This window comes from Zingiber officinale, chromosome 7B (assembly GCF_018446385.1).
Source record: "Zingiber officinale cultivar Zhangliang chromosome 7B, Zo_v1.1, whole genome shotgun sequence".
NCBI lineage: Eukaryota > Viridiplantae > Streptophyta > Magnoliopsida > Zingiberales > Zingiberaceae > Zingiber > Zingiber officinale.
Genome location: NC_055999.1, coordinates 29150239 through 29169620, shown reverse-complemented (window position 1 = coordinate 29169620; position 19382 = coordinate 29150239). Strand labels below are relative to the sequence as shown.

General features: G+C 34.7%; 1 protein-coding gene and 1 long non-coding RNA gene across 2 annotated transcripts; both read left to right on the top strand.

Moving 5' to 3' along the window:
• Window positions 1-3781: 3781 nt before the first annotated feature.
• On the top strand, window positions 3782-12879 carry LOC122005621 (protein KTI12 homolog). The gene is made up of 9 exons (XM_042560728.1): window positions 3782-4051; window positions 4574-4677; window positions 5599-5655; window positions 7685-7770; window positions 8062-8147; window positions 9055-9170; window positions 11215-11265; window positions 11334-11420; window positions 12572-12879. Exons 1-9 carry the CDS (start codon window positions 3895-3897, stop codon window positions 12737-12739), a joined length of 912 nt encoding a protein of 303 aa, XP_042416662.1. The 5' UTR covers window positions 3782-3894; the 3' UTR covers window positions 12740-12879.
• Window positions 12880-14546: 1667 nt separating this feature from the next.
• On the top strand, window positions 14547-15801 carry LOC122003666. Its single transcript, XR_006118024.1, has 2 exons — window positions 14547-14803; window positions 15320-15801. It is a non-coding gene; the product is annotated as an uncharacterized LOC122003666 (long non-coding RNA).
• The last annotated feature ends 3581 nt before the right edge of the window (window positions 15802-19382 follow it).

Here is a 19382-nt window from a genome sequence, read left to right as displayed (position 1 = left end):
GGTGAACGAGAAGGACGTGCGCGACAGTTCAAGAGACGAGAAGCCAAGAAGGAAGGCTGCTCGAGGAGAAGGCCGGTGTTGGGTTCAGGTGAGCTCAATTTCGGACTGTTGGAGTATCACTCAAGCGAGCGGAGCAAAAAATGGTTAACAAGGGAAGTTAACCATTTTCGGATGAACAGTACGAAGGTGCCTTCAAAGACTTAGAAGGTGCTTTCTGTGAACAATATGAAAATGCATTCAAAGGCTTGACGATGCCTTCAATGAACAGTAGCAGCCTAAAGTAACCGTTTGTTGCCGTTGAGTTGTGGATAAAACTTTATCCACTTAAAGGTGCCTTGAACCCTTTTAAAGGCACCTTCCACCCATGGATAGGATTTTCCAAGAGTTATAAAAAGGCCTCTAGAGTTAGGAAATATTCAACAACTTCGGTATTAACTTTCTTAATAATTCTTGAGCTATCAAAGTATGTAAAAGGCTTTGTTGGGACCTTGACGTCCGCTAGAGGGGGTGAATAGTGTCTTATCCAAATCATCACTTCCTACACTTGTTAGTACACAGCGGAAAATAAAATACAAACTAACAAGAAGAAAGCTAAACCCTATAAGCAATAAGGAAAGACAATAAACCAAAAACAAACCGTAACACAAGGTGTTTACGTGGTTCGGAGATTAGGACTTCTACTCCAGGGTTGTCCGTAAGGTGGACGATCCTAATCCATCGGTGGATGACTCCCCGGAAACCTTCGGCTAGCTCAAACCTCCTTCTCGGTGGAGAAACCTCACCACAACCTTGATCCAAACACTCTTAGATCACAAGAAGAGCTTGGAGGCTTTGGAAGACTACTAATAGGGGTTAACCACCTCTATTTCGTCAACCATGCCCAAGCACCTCGAGCTCTATTAAATAGAGCTCGAGAGGAAAACACTAAGTTGTTTTTCCACTACCAATCGATTGGTGTATGCATCAGTTCACTGGTCCTTTAAATGAAGCCGACCATTACCCAACAGTCGGCTACCAGTCGACTGCTACAGTGTACCAGTCGACTGCTACAGTGTACCAGTCGACTGCTACAGTAACCAGCTGACTGCTACGGTACTGCCATAGTGTCACAACAGTTCTGCTACAGTGTCACTATAGTATTGGTACAGTGTCACTACAGTACTGCTACAGTAAATCATAAAGTCATAAGATTTTTTCCTAAGTACAATCACTTAACGCTCGTCCTTACTCGACCAACCTAGACCTAGCCTTCTAACCTTCTCCATCAGTCTCGCGTCCCTCGGATGTCTCCCCATCCTTCACATCTTGCCTTCTGGAGCTTCCTTCGGCCTTGTCCTTGTTGTCGGGTCTTCCTTTGCCAAGAGGCTCCTCATCTCCGGGACTTTATCTATTGCCAAGTCACACTTGGACTTACGTTGGTAAAACTACATACTTGGACTTACACCACCAAGACTCATCCTTGGACTTTTCTCCTTTGCCAATATCACACTTAGATTTTCCTCGTTGTACTTGTATCCTATACACTCACAATGCATATCAAATACAACAATAAATCTAACTTAAACCTTTGTTCAAACATCAAAACCTAGAGCGCCTAGATTGTTCAACAATCTCTCCCTTGTTGATGTTTGGTAACTTGTTTAAGTTAGAGAAACATAAATATAATAACAATGCAAATAAATATGTAAATCATCTCATGCATAAATAATGGAACCTAAATCCCTAGGCTCCCTCTTGACTTAAGCTCCCCCTTGAGCTAGGATTTCCTACAAAGATAAACTTCTCCTCCTTTGCTAATAAATGAGCAATCACTCCCCTTCACCTAAGCTCCCCCTTGAGCTAGGATTTCTTACAAAGGTGTGTAGGTTTTCCACTTAAACCTAAACTTCTTCTCCTTTTCCATACATCAAAAAGAGCTCCAACAATCTCCCAATTTTTAGACTCTTTAACCTCTAATGACCATAAACATCATGTATTAATCTCTCATAAGATTACATACATGTTTATCATCCTTTTGGTCACTTTCTAATGCTAAAAAATACTTTCAGCCTGGTATCAGTTGATTGCACTAGGTACCAGTCGACTGTCCCTTTCGATTTCAACTCACAGAGTCTTCTGTGTTCGAAATACACTGTTACCAGTCAATTGGTATCGGCACCAATCAACTGCTCTCATCAAAATGATCTTACAGAGACATTCTGTGCTCAAAAATACTGTTACCAGTTGACTGGTATCTGCACCAGTTGACCGGTACCCTATTTCTGTAAAAATCAACCTTTTCTGACCAACTTTAGAAATGCACCAGAAATTCTACAAACCTCCAAAATTTCCAAAATTTTGTAGAGAAGTCTATTTTAACCTTGTCTACTTGGAAATATATATATAAAAATATATTTATTACATATTCCAAGATTGACACAAAATTTAAAACTAATTAAATTATTCAATTGAATCTTAACCTAAAGTCTTAGTTTTGGCTTTCTTTTGGTGTATTTGCCCATACTAAACCACAATGCATCCCTAGTATTGGTTTATGTGGCATATATACATCCAAAATTAATTTTCATGTAATATGAAACCTTTTTCATATTTCCATGCATGATACTCAACCCAATTGTGTCAATTTCTTGGATTTGAGACTCAAGTTTGTCTCTAAATCGCTTTGTCACATTTGATGACCCATTTTGAGCCCCAAGCATGGTCTGCTTGAGATTCATTTACCATATATCCCAAAGACTCTTTTGAGCTCCTCCTAAAACTCTTAATCTTAGCCACCTCTCAAAGTGACTCATCCATTATGGCTACCGGGTGTTGACCACTTTGACCTCCTGCCGAGCGGGTCCCCTCTTACCATCGGATCATAAAGAAAAAGGTAAAAAAAAATAAAATAAAATAAAATATAGAGTTTAAATAATAATAATAATAATAATAATAATAATAATAATATTATTATTATTATTATTATTATTATTATTATTATTATTATGTATAGTTGGTTTTATAATTGAGGGTAATAAAGTAAAATATTAAATTAAGTTATTAATTAAAATTTTCAAACAATTTTTTTTTTTGTTATATTTCCTAAATTAAACCAAATAATATTTGATTATGTTTTATTCCTCATAACTTTAATTATGTGATTATCTGATAATTACATAACTAAGATTATATATGATAAGTTGAACCAACCACACTTTAAATATTATAGTTAATTACTTATGCTCCTATTTATAAAGCTCAGATCTTCTGATCCATAAAAAAGTGGATCAGGAGATGAACCACTTATAATTATGATAGAATCGTGACCACAATCCGGTCACAATTGTTTACGGTTCTTTCCTGAGTTCATCGTCTCCCTAAATTATAGTTTGAGTCAGGACGGATGGTCGAAAGTCACTCGAAGGCTGCCTCCGTTCGACGCCAGACTGCCTGGCAACTTGCCCACCGCCAACGACCTTTAACCACTTATCCTGACCCAAATTATAATATAAGAGAATAGTGAACATGATCATAATTATAAATGATTCATCATTTAGTCTAATTTTCTACTCACTCTAATCCACTTTGCTATGAATAAGAAGATCTGTCCTCCTATTTACCAACTTTGTAGGATTTTTTTAATAAAAAATAATTTAATTTATTATAAATGTATGATTTTAGTTTATTAAATTTATTATAATTGTTAAAGTATTTATGCAATTGGGCCAGTTAATCAAGTCAGGCCTCAGTGTACCTTGCGTTTGGGTGGATTCCTAATAACTTCTACTAAATCTATCGAAAGCTTTGTTAAGTTCATAGTTCTAATTAGTCGGCTAGTGTAACCTCTCGGTGAACTCTACGTTCTCCTTCCCTTGCACGATCTCAAGCGATTAGGGTTTTTGCTGTTTCTTTTCGATGGCTCTCGTGGTGATCTGCGGGCAGCCTTGCAGCGGTAAGTCGACGGCGGCCGCCTGCCTCGCCGACGCTATCCAGTCCGTGGACGGTCCCAAACCGTCGGTGAGGATTATAGACGAGTCCTCCCTCCACCTTGGTCGGAACCAAAGCTACGCCGGTATCCCTTCCGCGCCCTTTGAAACATATGTGTGTGTCGGATGGTTTGTTTCTCCATCGACAAAGTAAATTCAATTGTTCCGTTATTTTAGGAATTAAACGGCGAAGAATAATTCTGGTTAAAGAAAATGATTCGAATTTTTGGGAATAAAACACACGAGAATATCATTGTTTTGCCCCCACGTTTTTGAGTGTCAATTTTTCTCGTTACATATTTCATGAATTTTCAGGTTTCAGAAATGCTTTATTTGTTATTTAGTATGATTCCTTGAATTTTATTTTCTAATAGTTTTTGTTGCAATTTGTATCCTCAAAAGGAAAGATGCTGAGAACTTCAAATTTTGTATAATGTACTCATTATTTGACATGCAGCTGTATAACAAGACAACATTATTTGTGTTATTTACCCTTAACTATAGATTTTGGTTCAAACTAACTCTATGCTATATCATAAAATTCAATTTCTAATGCTTGATTCAGAAATTTATTAACTAATTCATATGCTTCCTGTCTTTATTTGTAGATATGCCAATGGAGAAAAACCTGAGGGGTGTGCTTAGATCAGAAGTTGATAGGTCATTATCTAAAAACAACATCATAATTGTGGACTCTTTAAACAACATTAAGGTGAATGCATTATTATTGTGATCTTAATGCTTGTTATCAAACTTGGCTAAACTGAGTCATGTCTGGACTTAGTATCTATTTTATCTTACTTGTCAGTTTCTTTCTACTGGTTCACATTTTGTGTTTTTTTTTTCTTCTCTAGGAACAATGCACTCATTATTAAAGACAAGTGTTTTATCCAACTGTTTTGGAATCATTTTTCATGTGATAAAATTCGGTCAAATTTATAAGATGGGTTCTTAACTAGCATGATGATGTAGCACCATGAAACTCACCAAGGGTCTGCAACAACATTAAAAACGAGATGATCTAACAAAAGAGTTATTGTTCCTTTTATAGACCCAACAATAACCAAATCTACTAAAAATAAGGTCTAAAATAGTCTATTATCCTGAAAAATGGTCTAAATTTTTTTATTTTGTTATGACTAGTAAAAGCATGATAACAATGTTTGTCTAAAAGTAAAAAAAAAAAAACTTTAAAAACTTTGGTTTCTTATTGTTTCCTATCAACTAGTACACGTTTGTGAACTTTCTCTCTAATTATGTTTTTCTAGTGGTATTCTTATATATTGTAATTACTCTGACCTTAAGTTTGTTTTCTGAACATGCAAAGTTGACTAAAGTGACATTAATTTTAATTCCACATCTCCCATCTTGTGTATTTTCTGCTAAGGGGACAGACATGCACTCAATTTCTATCATCCTTAATTTTACTTATAACTCTCAATAAATTTTCTTGCATATGGGAAAGGTTATTCATGATAAAAGTTTTTCCTGTACCGTACTGTAGTATCCTCAGCCTAGTCTTATTCATTATTTCAATGCTTAATTCACAACTTCTAATGCAAATTTAGGATAAAAGTCTGGACACATGGCTGACACATGCCTTGTTTTTTTTTGTGTGTGTGTTCATACTCAGGGTTATAGATATGAGCTCTGGTGCCTTGCTCGAGCTGCTGGAATAAGATATTGCGTGGTAATCATTTATTAATACTACTCTAGTGAGCTTAAGTAAATTCACTATTTTAGACCAGTATTGCATAAATACTGAAAAAGATAAATACTTTGTTATGATTTTTTTTTCTAGTACGTTTTTAAGTTACTCTCTTATCTACAAGAAAAATCTAATTAGGCTTATCTAGCCATATATTTGCTCATGAAATTCTTAATGTGTTGTTAGTTGAGCTGTCGGATGACTGATTTTCTTGTAGAATATTTTACAAATTAGAAAATTAATGAGAATGTTGCAGATTATTGTCTTTCCTGTCACTGAGAAGGACTGGGATGAAAACAAGAAATAATATATGACATTCTTATCATGATACTTATGTGTGGTTATACTCTTTGTTAGAATCAGGGAAATCCTTTCCTGTACCTGTGTTGACATGACACAGATACATGCATTAAAAGTGAGATACATGCATTAAAGTGAGTCTAAGGCGGTGGGTTCCTGTATTTCCTCAAACAAATCTAGTAGAGGAAGACATTGGAACATGAGGGTAGGAGAATAGAAATAAAGAAGAAATGTAAAAGTGAGAAAGGAGGAAGAAGTAGAGTGGAAAGTTAGATCTGGTCCTCTGCTGCCATGTCTTGAAGCAAGGAAGGTATTGAGATCTCCTGGTCATGGATGAAGGGGAGTGCATCAGTTGCTTGACATGGGATGGGAGGTTGTCTGTGGTGGCTGGCTGGAGAGTTGAATGAGAAAATGAAGAAGGTTGTGAGGGCAGGGAATTGTAAACAATAGAATGAGTGTTATGTTGTCTATTGTGTCAAAGAAATCCTACTTATCACTTTTCTACCACTGAACTGGATCAGTATCTTTTATGCAGTAAAAGTTGGTTCAAGTTTGATTCACCTTAAAAAACCGGATTCGGGTTCAAGTCCAAAGTAAACCTAACTTGAGTTCTGACCAATTCAAGCCTAATTGTGTTAGTTGGAAATCCATATTTCTTCTTTCTAGACACAAATAGTCCATTGAGAAACAAATCAACCCCCTGCAACTTGGGTTCAGTTCTAATTGACTAAATTCAAAAAATTTAACCCTTAATTAGCTAACCAAATATATCAATCTTGACAAATAAATTTGTTAGGTTCCCTTCCCAAGATTTGGAGCCTTTTTTGTTGAGCCTCTGCTCCCCATTTTGAGAAAATCACATGCCGGATGTACAAGTCTGAGCTATATATTCCTGCAAAAGGTCATATGCGGGCGGCCCCACACGGCCAGCCCCATAGCTTTATAGAATACATTGTTGGTTACCAAATTTCATTGATTACTTACTAGAGAAATATTATCAAATTTTAGCGAGAGTTCCCATTGCAGATTTGATTAATTAGGTTGCATATATATCTTTTGAAAATTCAGGCTTGTGTTTCTTTATATGAAAGAATTCCTTTTTGGTTTTCCCTTGCAGGTTCCATCTTTACTCTAAGTGCTATTTCAGAATTCTAATGAATCCTTAAATTTTATATCATGAATTTGTAGACAGATGTAGCAGAAGTTTTTTTGTTTTCATTTTATTTGTCTGCTTTGCTGTTAAAGCAGTCACAACTAAAGATATTCTATCATACAGTGTTTAGGGAGATTAATCACTGATACAATTTAAATCAAAAATTAATCTTGCATCTTAGGCCAAGAGAAATCCTATGCTTTTCAGTTTTGCTGATAGAAGGCTTATACTAGTGTCGTGATTTTTCAGTTTCTTATCAGTGTAGCCTGTTGTCCATATTGAAAACTCCTTAACAATTGTAACTTCAGGTCTTCTCTGTCACTACCTGTATGCAATGGAACAAAATGAAGTCAAGACATGTTTTTCTATGATACAATGTTTTAAGGAGATTAATCATTGATAAAATTTAAGCCAAAATTAATCTTGCATCTTCAAGGAAGATGCCATGCTATTAGTTTTGTTGATAGTAGAAGGCTTATACTAGTGTTGTGATTTTTCAGTTTCTTATTAGTTTAGCCTGATGTCCAGATTGAAGATGCCTTAACAATTGATCTTCAGGTCTTCTGTGATACTGCTGATGATACCTGTAGGCAATGGAATAGAATACGGGAAGAAATGGGGGAATCTTCATATGAAACAAAGATGTGAGAAGAGATTTCTTCCTGTTATTTCATTTGTGCTTCATGATCATTTCATATACTATCTATATACCAATCATTATATTGTTTTAACCTGTATGAAACAATTTAATACAAAAGTTGTAGATATTTAAATTCCTGAATTGTCTTATGTATGTTTTGTCACCAATTAATTTTGTTGCTGGTCTGGAACACTCAAGATATTTTCTAACCTGTTTCATTGTCTTTTCCTTTACACTTTGCCATCTGTTTACCACATCAAACACAATTATGAATTCATAAATGTTTCTATTACAGATTTGAGGACTTGGTGCAGAGATTCGAGAAACCTGAAAGAAGGAACCGCTGGGATTCCCCACTTTTTGAATTATTTCCTTCTAAAGGTACTTGCTGCTTGTAAAAAATGAACTAAATATTTTGGTAACAAATTGACATATCTGTTTGTGCTTGATGGAGGACATAAAGAGCTTATTAACATTCATTATAAATTACACACAAGGGCTTTGTTTCACTGATTATGATTTAACATGGCATGATGCCAATTGACAACATTTGTATTGTTGTATTTGCTTGGAGGGGAGGAAGCAGGAGGGAAAGGAAGTAGTTTAACAAGGAAAAAATGAATTATATTAGCATTCTTCTATTCTATCCATTCATCTTGTTTACTTGGATGAGACTGAAAAAAAAATCACAGCATTTGCATTTATTGTGCTTATAATAGAGGCTTAAATTTCCTTTCGCTTCACTTCCATCTAGTTGGGTGGGATAAAATGAAGCAATTGGATGGAATTAAATTTCTTCCCCCTCTCCTCTTCTTTCCAAATATAATAAAGAAAACAATAATGTCATTTATCTTTCCTTCTACTTTTATTCAAGTAAACACTAACCTCAGCATAATGCTAAATCTGAAACAGGGTTAGTTTGTTTCTTTTGCAAGCAAACAAAAAACTCTTACTGTTTGTCATCGGCAAATTTTTTATTGCCTTGCATGGTTTCCATCTGTAATAGCTCTATATATAATGCAAAAGGACAAGAACCTAATTTTTGTTAGTCATTCTCTTTGTATTTTCTTTCCTAAATGTTTAAGCTTTTACTGATTTTTTCTATCTGTTCTAGATGCATTTGCATTGAAAAAAGTTTTCCAGTAAATGTCTTATCATGTATCTTAAAGTTTATAAATAGATTATGTTGTAAAGAGAAGTCATTGACCAAGTTGTTGGCATATCATATTGTTGCTTTTCTTGCCTATCTTGAAAATAATTAATATTTTTTTCCTGGGTCTCCTTTAAGATGGAATATCACAGTCATCATCGGTAATTGTTGATGCTGTATCACATCTTACAAAAAAGATTGATTCAAAAACCCGAGATGTAAAAGTTCTTCAACCTACCATTGCTACTCAAACTGTAAGTATATTTGTATTAATGATGACATCTTGTACCGCATCATATCAACAAACTGCAGGATTTCTTTTTTTCTTTCTTTTTTTTGATGAAAGATTTCTTTTTTCTTTCACTATTAGTGTTGGTGGATTCTGATTTTAAAAGTTATCCTTTTCTTGATATATTGGTTTATCATTATTGGTTCAATAGTTCAATAACTGAACATCACAACTTTAGTTTTTTAGGTTGCATATTATCATTTCAGTCCTACACTCAATGAGCCATTGAATTTAACCAATGGCAAATCATGGACTTGACAATCAACAATTTCCATCAATTCATTGTCAACACTTCCATTATGGAGAGTTGATTGTGAAACAGGTTTGGTGAGTCTACGACCCAAAAAGTCATTCATGTTCTGTTGCCTTTATCAAATACTAGCTGAAATTGTATGGTACTAGTTGGAATTGGAGCAGTAGATAGAGGAGATGGCAAGTGATTGAAACAGTGTTCCACAGTTTCTTGATAGATTGATCAACATGCATCTCTTCTTCCCACCCTTCTCTCCATTTAATGCCATTTTAGGAGACCATTTCCCCCCACTAAATTTCTGTATATTGAATAAAAACAAACCAAACCGGTTCAATTTGTTTCAACTCTGCACTAGCATATTGGTTGACCATTTATCACACTTGTTTATATTTCTATGTTGGGAAGTATTTAAGCTTATTCTTTTATGGATACCATGTTTCTCAACACATTAATCTGAGTTGTTTAATCACTAGGTCTGATGGAACAAACTGGAAATTATTTTCACTGGTGAACCGCATACTAGCTCAAAGGGAAAATAAGCATCACAGAGATGATTCAAAAATCGCATAGCATATATCCATCTCTGAGCTATCTTTGGCTTTGATAGTGATCTTTTTGCATTCATAAAGGATGTCATACCTTCAAAAAACTGCCACTTCACTATGCTAATATTAAACTTGGTGATATACTGTCAGAGGGTTTACTACTGATAAACCATCCTCAACAGGACTTGTTTTCCATAGACTATATTAATCTTATCATCTCATTGAGCTCTATGCTATGCTATATCATAACAGTTTCTTTGTTCTCCATCTACCATTTATAATCTCCCATAATAGATTAACTCTTCTAACTATAGAATCTGTTGGTCGCCATTGGACATGTCAATACCATCTCAATCTTTATTCATTTTACCATCTATTGAGTTATACCTAATTGTTCTCTCATATTAGTATGTTTTATTTTATATTTTCCAATAACTACACACATCCACGTTAACATTCTCATTTCTCTAGAGTCTAGATTAGTTTTTTATCTTTTTTTTATTTTAATGGGTCGCTTCTTTACCGATCAAGACTTATTCACCTTTCACCCAAATGTTATTGAAACGTCTTGGACTTCATGTTCATCTACCTCTTTTAGCTGGGTGTTATTGAAATATCTTGGGCTTCAATCACTAGGGAGCTTTTTTGTGAAGAAAACATCACTTGGTGTTATTAAAGAACCTGTATGGATGTCAGTGGTGGTGAAAAACCCAACTGAGCTAATCCAATAATTTGGATTTTATCCGTATTAGGTCTTAGGTATTTTACTTGGGACATTTAGGCTTGTATAAGATTTCTGATCTTGACTTGAAGCCCGTCCTAATCTGAGTTTAATTTTTTTTTTTTAAAAAAAATAATATTTAAGTACCTATTAAAAGCTTAAAAATTGAAAAAATCCTGATTGAACTAACGGGCTTAATTGTGTTCTTGGAAGGAACATTAAATGGTTTTAAATTTAGATTTGGGTTTTTTCCCCATGAAATTCTGTACCTATAAAATTTCCAACATAATGTATCAGATAAAATGTTCAGGAATATTTAAGTAGGCAGTATGGCTACCTAACTAATACTTTGTTTTTTCTTAGCTTTTTATAATGTATGATTGCATTGTTTTGTCGTAGTTCTGGTATAGATAATAATTACGATATTGATCGTCTCAATAAATCCCTTCGTAGAATATTCTATTCATTTTGATTTTTGAAAATTTTTCAGGCTCGTGCAACAGATGCCAATTCCCTATACGAGATGGATAAAGCAACTCAGGTCCTTTTTCAAGACATTCTTTGAAAATATTAGAATATTCTGCTGGACTTTCTTGTTTTTGTTTGCAGGAGGTGATTAATATAATTGTTGAAGCACAATCTCAGGGGCTTGCAGGATCAAGTAATAGGATATCTATGGGCCATAACTTACCTGCCATATCCTTTTGTTAAATTTAGTTGTTGGTTAAACTTTTATACCTTATGATAATTTAGACTTGATCTCAATCTTGCCCAGCATATAATTCCTTCTTCTTCTTCTTCTTCTTTTTTTGGCATTTTTTCATTGATTGAGCATAGTTTCCTTGTACAGAAGAAATTATTGCTAGCCATGTGACCTCGTTTCAGAATTTTTGTTTATTATTCGGGTATGGTTTCACTTTAGAACATTGACCTGTCAGTTTGTCAACCTAGGGTCACACATAAGTAATTAATTCTCTATATTTTTATGGCAATAGAAATACATTCAGCAAGTCATTTCACAATGTAAAAATGCATAAGACAGTCATACATAATTCTTCACATTGCCATTACAATTCGTCATAAATAACGGATGCAGTATTTAGAAAAAACAACTTGAGTTGTTTGTGTGGGTAGTTTCCTAGATGATATTGACGAACATAAGTTTCTAGAGACATGCGGAAACTTTTGATGCTAGGATGCTTATGGACACTTTGAACAATGCATCTATAACTCAGCATAAGCTACAAATAATTAAAATTTATAGTCAATGGGTCCTATTAGCATACCATCTTGGTAACTGATTAAACAATTGCTTAATGATAATATCATATTTGCAAATTTGATATCTAAAGGTTCAACTGATCAATTGGTAGAAAAGGTGAAATCATCACCTTGGTGACCCCTCCAGGGTGGCCCTCTCACACTAAAGGTTCAACTAATTAATTTGTATTTTATTTTATTTTTAATTGGCACCAAGGATCCAGCTAAGGTTCAACTAATCAATGATTCCATTCCAAGTGAACAATAATATAATAATGGAAGATGTTGTGTATTGAAGAGATAAATTTCATGGTTATTGTAGCAAAAGGTAATTACGCTGACCCAGACACTTCTAACCGTCTGTCCTCAAATTATATGAAAAAAGGTAAATCACGGGATTAGTTTATAGCCGATCGTCAAATGACTAGGGGTTGAGAAGAGTTTTATTAAATTTCATTGTTATTAATGTTAGTGAATACATGACTGATCATACTATTTCAAGAGAGAAGGTTGATCTTAGATTGTTTCACAGTTGTATCTTATTGTGATGATTACTTCTGATGATAAAATCCTTGACTTCAGTCTACATAGATGTTCATCGACCGATTGGGTTGCCCGAGCTTCGCAGCCTTCGACGCACCTTCATTAAGCTAACAGGGCAATACAGCCTGAGCGGCCCTCCTCCACCATCAGACGCAGAGAGCGCAAAGAGAATGTTCATAGACTACTTAAATAGGGAAAACGGTGCTGCTTAGCACCATCCCCATTTTTCTTTTGTAAGCTGAGTAAGTTATTGGGACTTTTATGATCACATTGGTGATCTTACAATTTTACAATTGTAGTCGAACTATTATTTCTACATCAAGGTAAAATGACTATTTCATCTTTTGATGAATCTAGAGTCATCTTTGAGAGCATATAGATTTTTAATACCTTCAAGTGGAATAATCACTTCACCTTAATGGAGGTTCATAGGTTAAAATGTAAATTGAGAATATAAATAAATTATTGGGATTACACTAGCTAGTCCATTTACAATTATGACATCTTAAAATCTCCAACTCCAAACAAGAAAAAGAGCAGTGAGGTAGATACAAAAACAAGAACAGGACAGTCAGTCTGCTTCAACAATATTTGCCCATCATTAATAAATTCACGAACCGAGATTCAGAAAAGCCTCATAAGAAACCTCTGCAAAATGATCCACCGGTCACACATCAAAACAGTGAGCATCCCTGTGCCTTCAATTAATGTCCTACTCATCATGCCCATTTTTATTAGTTGCACTGGTATAATATTAGCAATATATTTGCATGCAGGGGGATACGATCAAGTACCCTACCCATGCTCAGCTAAGTCACTACTCCTGCAACAGGCCGCCCTCTCTATATATGCATCGCTGCAACCCTAGGTAAATCCCTATCTACGCTTAACACTGTAACACTGCCACCCTAACCCGAACCCTAACCCCTACCATCCTACTTACTCTCAGCCATGAATTCCACTTTACGCTGCTCAACCACCTCCAGCATGTGAGCCAATATTTGCCTAGTTAATTATATCATATGCACTACACTACACTACACATGCATAGAGCATGCATGCATGCATCCATGCATGAGATGTGCACTTCCTCCTCTTTTCGGCTCTATAAATTCTCACCTGCGATACGACGTTTGCATGGAGGTGTAGGGTTGCGTTCCTCTTGTTCTATCCCCATTCATTCCCTTTGGCTTGGTGTGCAGTGTCCAGGGGAAAGAGTGAAGCTGCCAGCATGATCTAGCTTTGAGTAACTGGAATCTCGAATGCATGCATTTGGTGATTTGAGGAGGTTAATTGTTGCTAGGTCATGCTGTGACAGCCTCACTTCTTCCCCCCGTTCTTGGACACACGTATAATAAGAACATGAAGAACAATATAGCCGGATGCTTAGATCAGGTCAGGTGAGTTAGGTTGATGATCAGTTAGTTAGTTTGTGTTCTTTGTTTCCTGCATGTGTTTTTTCCCTCAAGAACAGGATGTATATGTAATATATATGGACTTTTAATTTCTGACAAGAAAAGTGAGGATCCGAGTGGAACATAAACAATTCCTACTTGTGAAATGTGTAAAAAATGTCATTAAAAAAAATGCTGAATTAAAGATCCATTATTTGAATAAATATATATCCATGTTGTTGTGCGTTATTACGTCTTCATTATATTGTTTAGAGAGGTATATATGATTTGTTAGATTTGATTTGAATTTAATTTACACTAAATCTATTTTTAATTTCTATCCATATTATTATATATATAGTTACATAGTAATTTATTCTTCATGGCATTCAAGCTTAATTAATCACTTTAATTTCCATAATCTCATGATAAGCCCAACATATTCAGCACAAATAAACTTAACTCAAACTATATATCTTTCAAAGATAATTAAGAATTGATAATGATTTTTTATTTTTTTTAGATGAAATATTTGTTTATATATTTTTATTTTAAAGTTTATTTCTTTCTTTCCCTTTTTCATATTTTAAAAATTAATTTAAGAAAAAACAACTTATAAGTTTTTTCCCCCTTTCCTCCTCTTCCCTGTACCCATCACGGCGGCCCTTCGCCGCATCGCAACGCACCCGCCGGAGAGTCCGACACCGTCCCCCCGTCGGAGACGGTATGGCGTGGACTTTCGCAGCCTCGACCCCTCCGCCGGAAAGTCTGCGGCGGCTGCGGAGGCGGCATCAGGGTGTATGAAGACGAAGAAACAGCCCTGCGTCCTCTGCAGCACGATCTAGCCGAGATCGAGAATTTCCTCCTCCGACCGCGCCATCCGTGCGTTTCTTTTCACTGTTAATATCAGCGATTCAATTGTTTCAGTGCAGAGTAAATCTACGACTCATTGAAAATTCCCCTTTTCTTTCTAACCCCGAATTTCCCTATTTTGAGGAAGCAATTTGAGATCCCTATCCTCTTCGAGTCAATATGGTAAATGCATTCAACTCTTCTGAAATTTGGGGTTGAAACGAAAGCTAAGAAAGTTTTAAAAAAAATAAAAATACTGAAAGTAAAAAAGAAAGAAAGATACAAAGAAAAACTTCCACTTGTCAATTCTAACATTAGCTATTGATGGGGGAAAAATCCTCCTTTTTTTTTTTGTAAATTCTCAATGAGTTTGTTCTCTATATAATTTATACACAAATTTTTCTCATTAGTTGTTCAGCTTCAAAAGACAGTCCTATATAGGCTTTGCTTAATTCTATTTGTAAGAATTTTAGTAGGCATTTCAATCGTTCTAAAGCTTCTTGGTATTGGTACTAGTCTTAATTTATTGTTGTGTAACTATTGTAGGGACTTCCAGATCAGGGAATCAATTACTTGTAGTCAAATAAGATAAATTATCTAGCCAGATTCCAGAATCCTCAGAGAAGCTGATCCAAGGCTGACAGATTAACATGTTTTGAGATGGATATGGCCCCTGGCAACTTGGCAGTTGCAATTGTATATTTTTGTTGTTTTAGGCCTTGCAAGGCTTGCTGTAAGCGTTTGTTTGAAGGACGATCTCCATCTTGACCCAGCAGAGGTAAGCCATCTTATTACATTTTCAGTTTATCACTTGGATTCTCTGTCTCTCAGTTTATATGTTTAGTGTGTGTGTCCTTTCTTTGTATGATTTGCAAATGCTGCTCAGCTGAATATAATCTGACTGAAACTGGGTGTTTTATTTTTCATCATCATTAATCTCAAATAAGTCATTCATTCATGATGTATAAATTGACTCTCTCCCATCTGATTTAGACAGCAATTATAACTGGTCTGAACTTTTCAGTCTATTTAAAGATTTTGATTACTTTAGTTAACTTCCCTACAACTGCAAGAATGACAATTTTGATTACTTGAATTAACAGGAAAGCACAAAAACTTACAAAGTGAGTGATTAAATGAAATGAAGGAAAACATATTATTGCATTTTTCACATGAAATTGATGCCTCCATTCGATCACTTTACTATGTTGCTTAGGAACTATGCTATTTTGAAAATTGGTACACAAGAACATCTGCATTTGGTACATAGTTCCAGGTCAAACAGAAGACTGAGTTTTTGGCATTTGAGTATGAAACTGAGTGTTTTGTTTTTATTGGTATATTTGTATTGTGATGATGTCAGAGCCAAAGGAAGTTAAAACATAAAAAGTGTTACAGACATCCTATGGATTTATGGATATCTATATCTGTGTTTTTTGTATTTTGGATTTGAAATTTCTGGACAACATAGAATGAGATCCTTGAACCAGATCATTTAAATACCTTAGCTGCAGTTCAGTAATAAGATTCAATTCGAGATGTTTCAGTTTATCTTGTCTTTAACAACCATATACTATTCCAAAAAATTCCAGGAAGTCTTTTTAACTTTCTACCTGTGGCACTTAGCAACACTTGATAGTTTTTCCCTTTGGGAAAAAAAATTCAAGCAGAAATGCCAATGTAGAAAGCTTGTTTTTTCCTCCACAATGAAATTTTCATATATGTCATAACCAAGGATATTCAATCATCATAATAAGGATTTATCTTGTGTTAATGACACAAACCATATATTAATAACATAACTGTTAATTTCCCTAGAATCAATAAACTATACAAAGAAACAATATTGACAACTATACGAGTTACTAGGAAATTGTGTTACCCAAATAGCTAGCCAACGTATAAATTTACTGAATCTTGTACTTACAAAGCATGGTTACTTAGTATATTTTTGTTATTATGTGCTATATTCATTATCGAAGGAGAGTCTTAGTATAACGGTAAAGTTGCTATTATGTGACTTTATGATAACAAATTTAGTTCGTAGAAATCACTTTTTTCAATGTAGGATAAAGTTACGTACAATAAACTTGTATGATCCGATCATTGTATGACATCTTGCATTAGTGGGAGTTTCATGCACCAGACTATCTTTTATATGTTATATTCATTGTTCAAAATTAAGTTCTTTGGGTTACTTATGGAGCGTTTGGTTTGTAAAAAAAAAATCATTTTCTATTTCTATTTTTGTGTTTTCTAATATAGTTTTTAGAAAACAGAAAATACGTTTGGTATGATAGACTGTATTTCTATTTTATAGAAAAGAAAGTTGGAAATGTATTTGGTATGTTAGTATGGAAAATGGTAAGCAAAATAATTATTCTTATTTAGAAAAAAAAACAAAGATGGAATATTATTTTTTTAATATAGGAAATATCAGTTTCTTAATTGAAATGATTTTTTTAGTATTTAAAAATATCTACCAAATGGAGTGAATTAGTTGACTTGTATATAAATATAAAATCAACAAGAGGTTGAGTCTATTCCACTTTAAATAAAAACTCTATCATATATTAATATATATGTCCTAACATATTGTTTTTAGTTTTACATGTTCAAATATATTCAACATAAATACAAAGCTAATTATGGATGATGCTCCATATAATCATTCCACATATGACTTGCAAATTCATCACTATGTGCCCCATCTAAGTTGTTTGGCTTAGATCAATTGGAATTAGCTCTTGATCAGTAAAATCACCTTCGAATCCCGACGTGAGCATATCATCATAAGAGTATTCCATAAACAAATTATCCATTATATGATATCGATGTATAAAATTATGCATAGTACAACATGCAACTAGAATTAATCTTTGCCTAGTAATTGGATAGTTTGGCATATCTTTTAAAATGTGGAACCTTGCTTTGAGCACCCCAATACACTGCTCTATAATATTGTGACATATACTGTGTTTATAATTGAATAACTCTTCCTTCCCCCTTGGTTTGCCTTGCTTCCGATAATCTTGCAAATGATAGCATCGACTTCGATACGGAGCGAGAAACCCCGACATGTTTGGGTAACCAAAATCAACAAGATAAAATTGATCTGTGATAGTGTTTCCATAATAACGATGTAAACATCAACATACATGAATATATGTAGAGAGTTTTATATGCTATTTACCATCGCAAGGTTTAGGGAAATTATTTTCATGCCTTGTCAATGCGTCTATGAATACCCTAGAATCATTTGATGTCCCCTCCCAGCTAATGTACACAAATGTGAAAAGCATATTGAAGTCGCATGCAAGCATCACATTTTATATAACAATAACCTTTCTACCACGAAGAGATGTCTGAATTGATGTCGGTACCCATGCCGACACGTGAGTCCCATCGATAGTTCCAAAATGCACAATGTGTTACTAAGGATATATTGTTAATGTAAGTAGACACATTTGTGTATAATATGTACCTTAAAGTACAAAAACTACTTTGAATTGTTCAATATGTGAGGATGGACGTCATTGTGTTCATATGGTAGAACTTGTTTAAACCACTTGCTACTGATGTACAATGAATGTTGAAATCGATTTGCGCATATCCGATGTCGTGTGTTGTGCCCGATGATTAGTAAGAACATAGCGACACCTTCAACTATAACTTTCTTGTCATCTTGCAATAGATTCATCTCTTTTAATGTTCTACAAAAATTCACAAACACATATTTTGACATACGAAAATTGTCAAAGCAAACTTGGGGGTACCCATCAAGTATTTCTTGTATCTACATCCTCCTAATAAGAGATAAAGTCTAACACGACATTCGATTAATGTATCCAAGATATTCAGTCATCATGTCATGAAAAAATCATTTGTGATACCCAAAACTATTAGCAAATTGATATAACGACCCAATTCATTAGATTCATCATCAGAACTTGACATGATTTGTAACAAACCAATATTAAAATCAACACACACATGTATAAAATTACTAATAAATTCGAATCCTGGAAACAACGTCTTGCAAAAAGCAGGGTAAGGCTGCGTACAATGGATCCTTCCCCGGGACCTTGCATGGCAGGAGCTTCGTGCACCGGGCTGTCCTTTTTAGTGAAGGAGAGCCTTGGTGCAACGGTAAAATTGTTGTTTTGTGGCCAAAAGGTCACGGATTCAAATCCTGGAAACAGCCTCTTGCAAAAAGCAAGGTAAGGCTGCGTACAATGGATCCTTCCCCGGGACCCCGCATGACGTGGGCTGCCTTTTTTTTTATTCATCTCATAAACATCCAATAAACAATTCATATTGAAAAGCTTAACTAAACTTCAACATTAAATTCCAAAACATAAAACAAGTCTTAAATATTCAAGCCATGAAATCAAACAAATTCCATTAACATTAAATAGTCTTCAGCTAGGTAATCCAACCGTGCTTAAGATTGAGGCAATCCAACCATTCAGCTCTCCTATTTGATAGAATTTTCATGAAAATTTCATGCAGACCAAGTTTAAGGAAAGCTTCTATAGCTTTTGTGTACGCTTTGATAGATAAATTATGCATCTCAGTTAAAATCTGCATGCACATCTCTATAGAGTAA

Excerpts from the sequence above, each read along its gene's own strand:
- LOC122005621 (XM_042560728.1), top strand. The coding sequence starts at position 3,895 with ATGGCTCTCGTGGTGATCTGCGGGCAGCCTTGCAGCGGTAAGTCGACG. Across the intron at positions 5,656-7,684 it reads CTGGAATAAGATATTGCGTG|GTCTTCTGTGATACTGCTGA; the intron begins GTAATCATTTAT and ends ATTGATCTTCAG. Across the intron at positions 11,421-12,571 it reads TGGGCCATAACTTACCTGCC|ATAGATGTTCATCGACCGAT; the intron begins ATATCCTTTTGT and ends ACTTCAGTCTAC.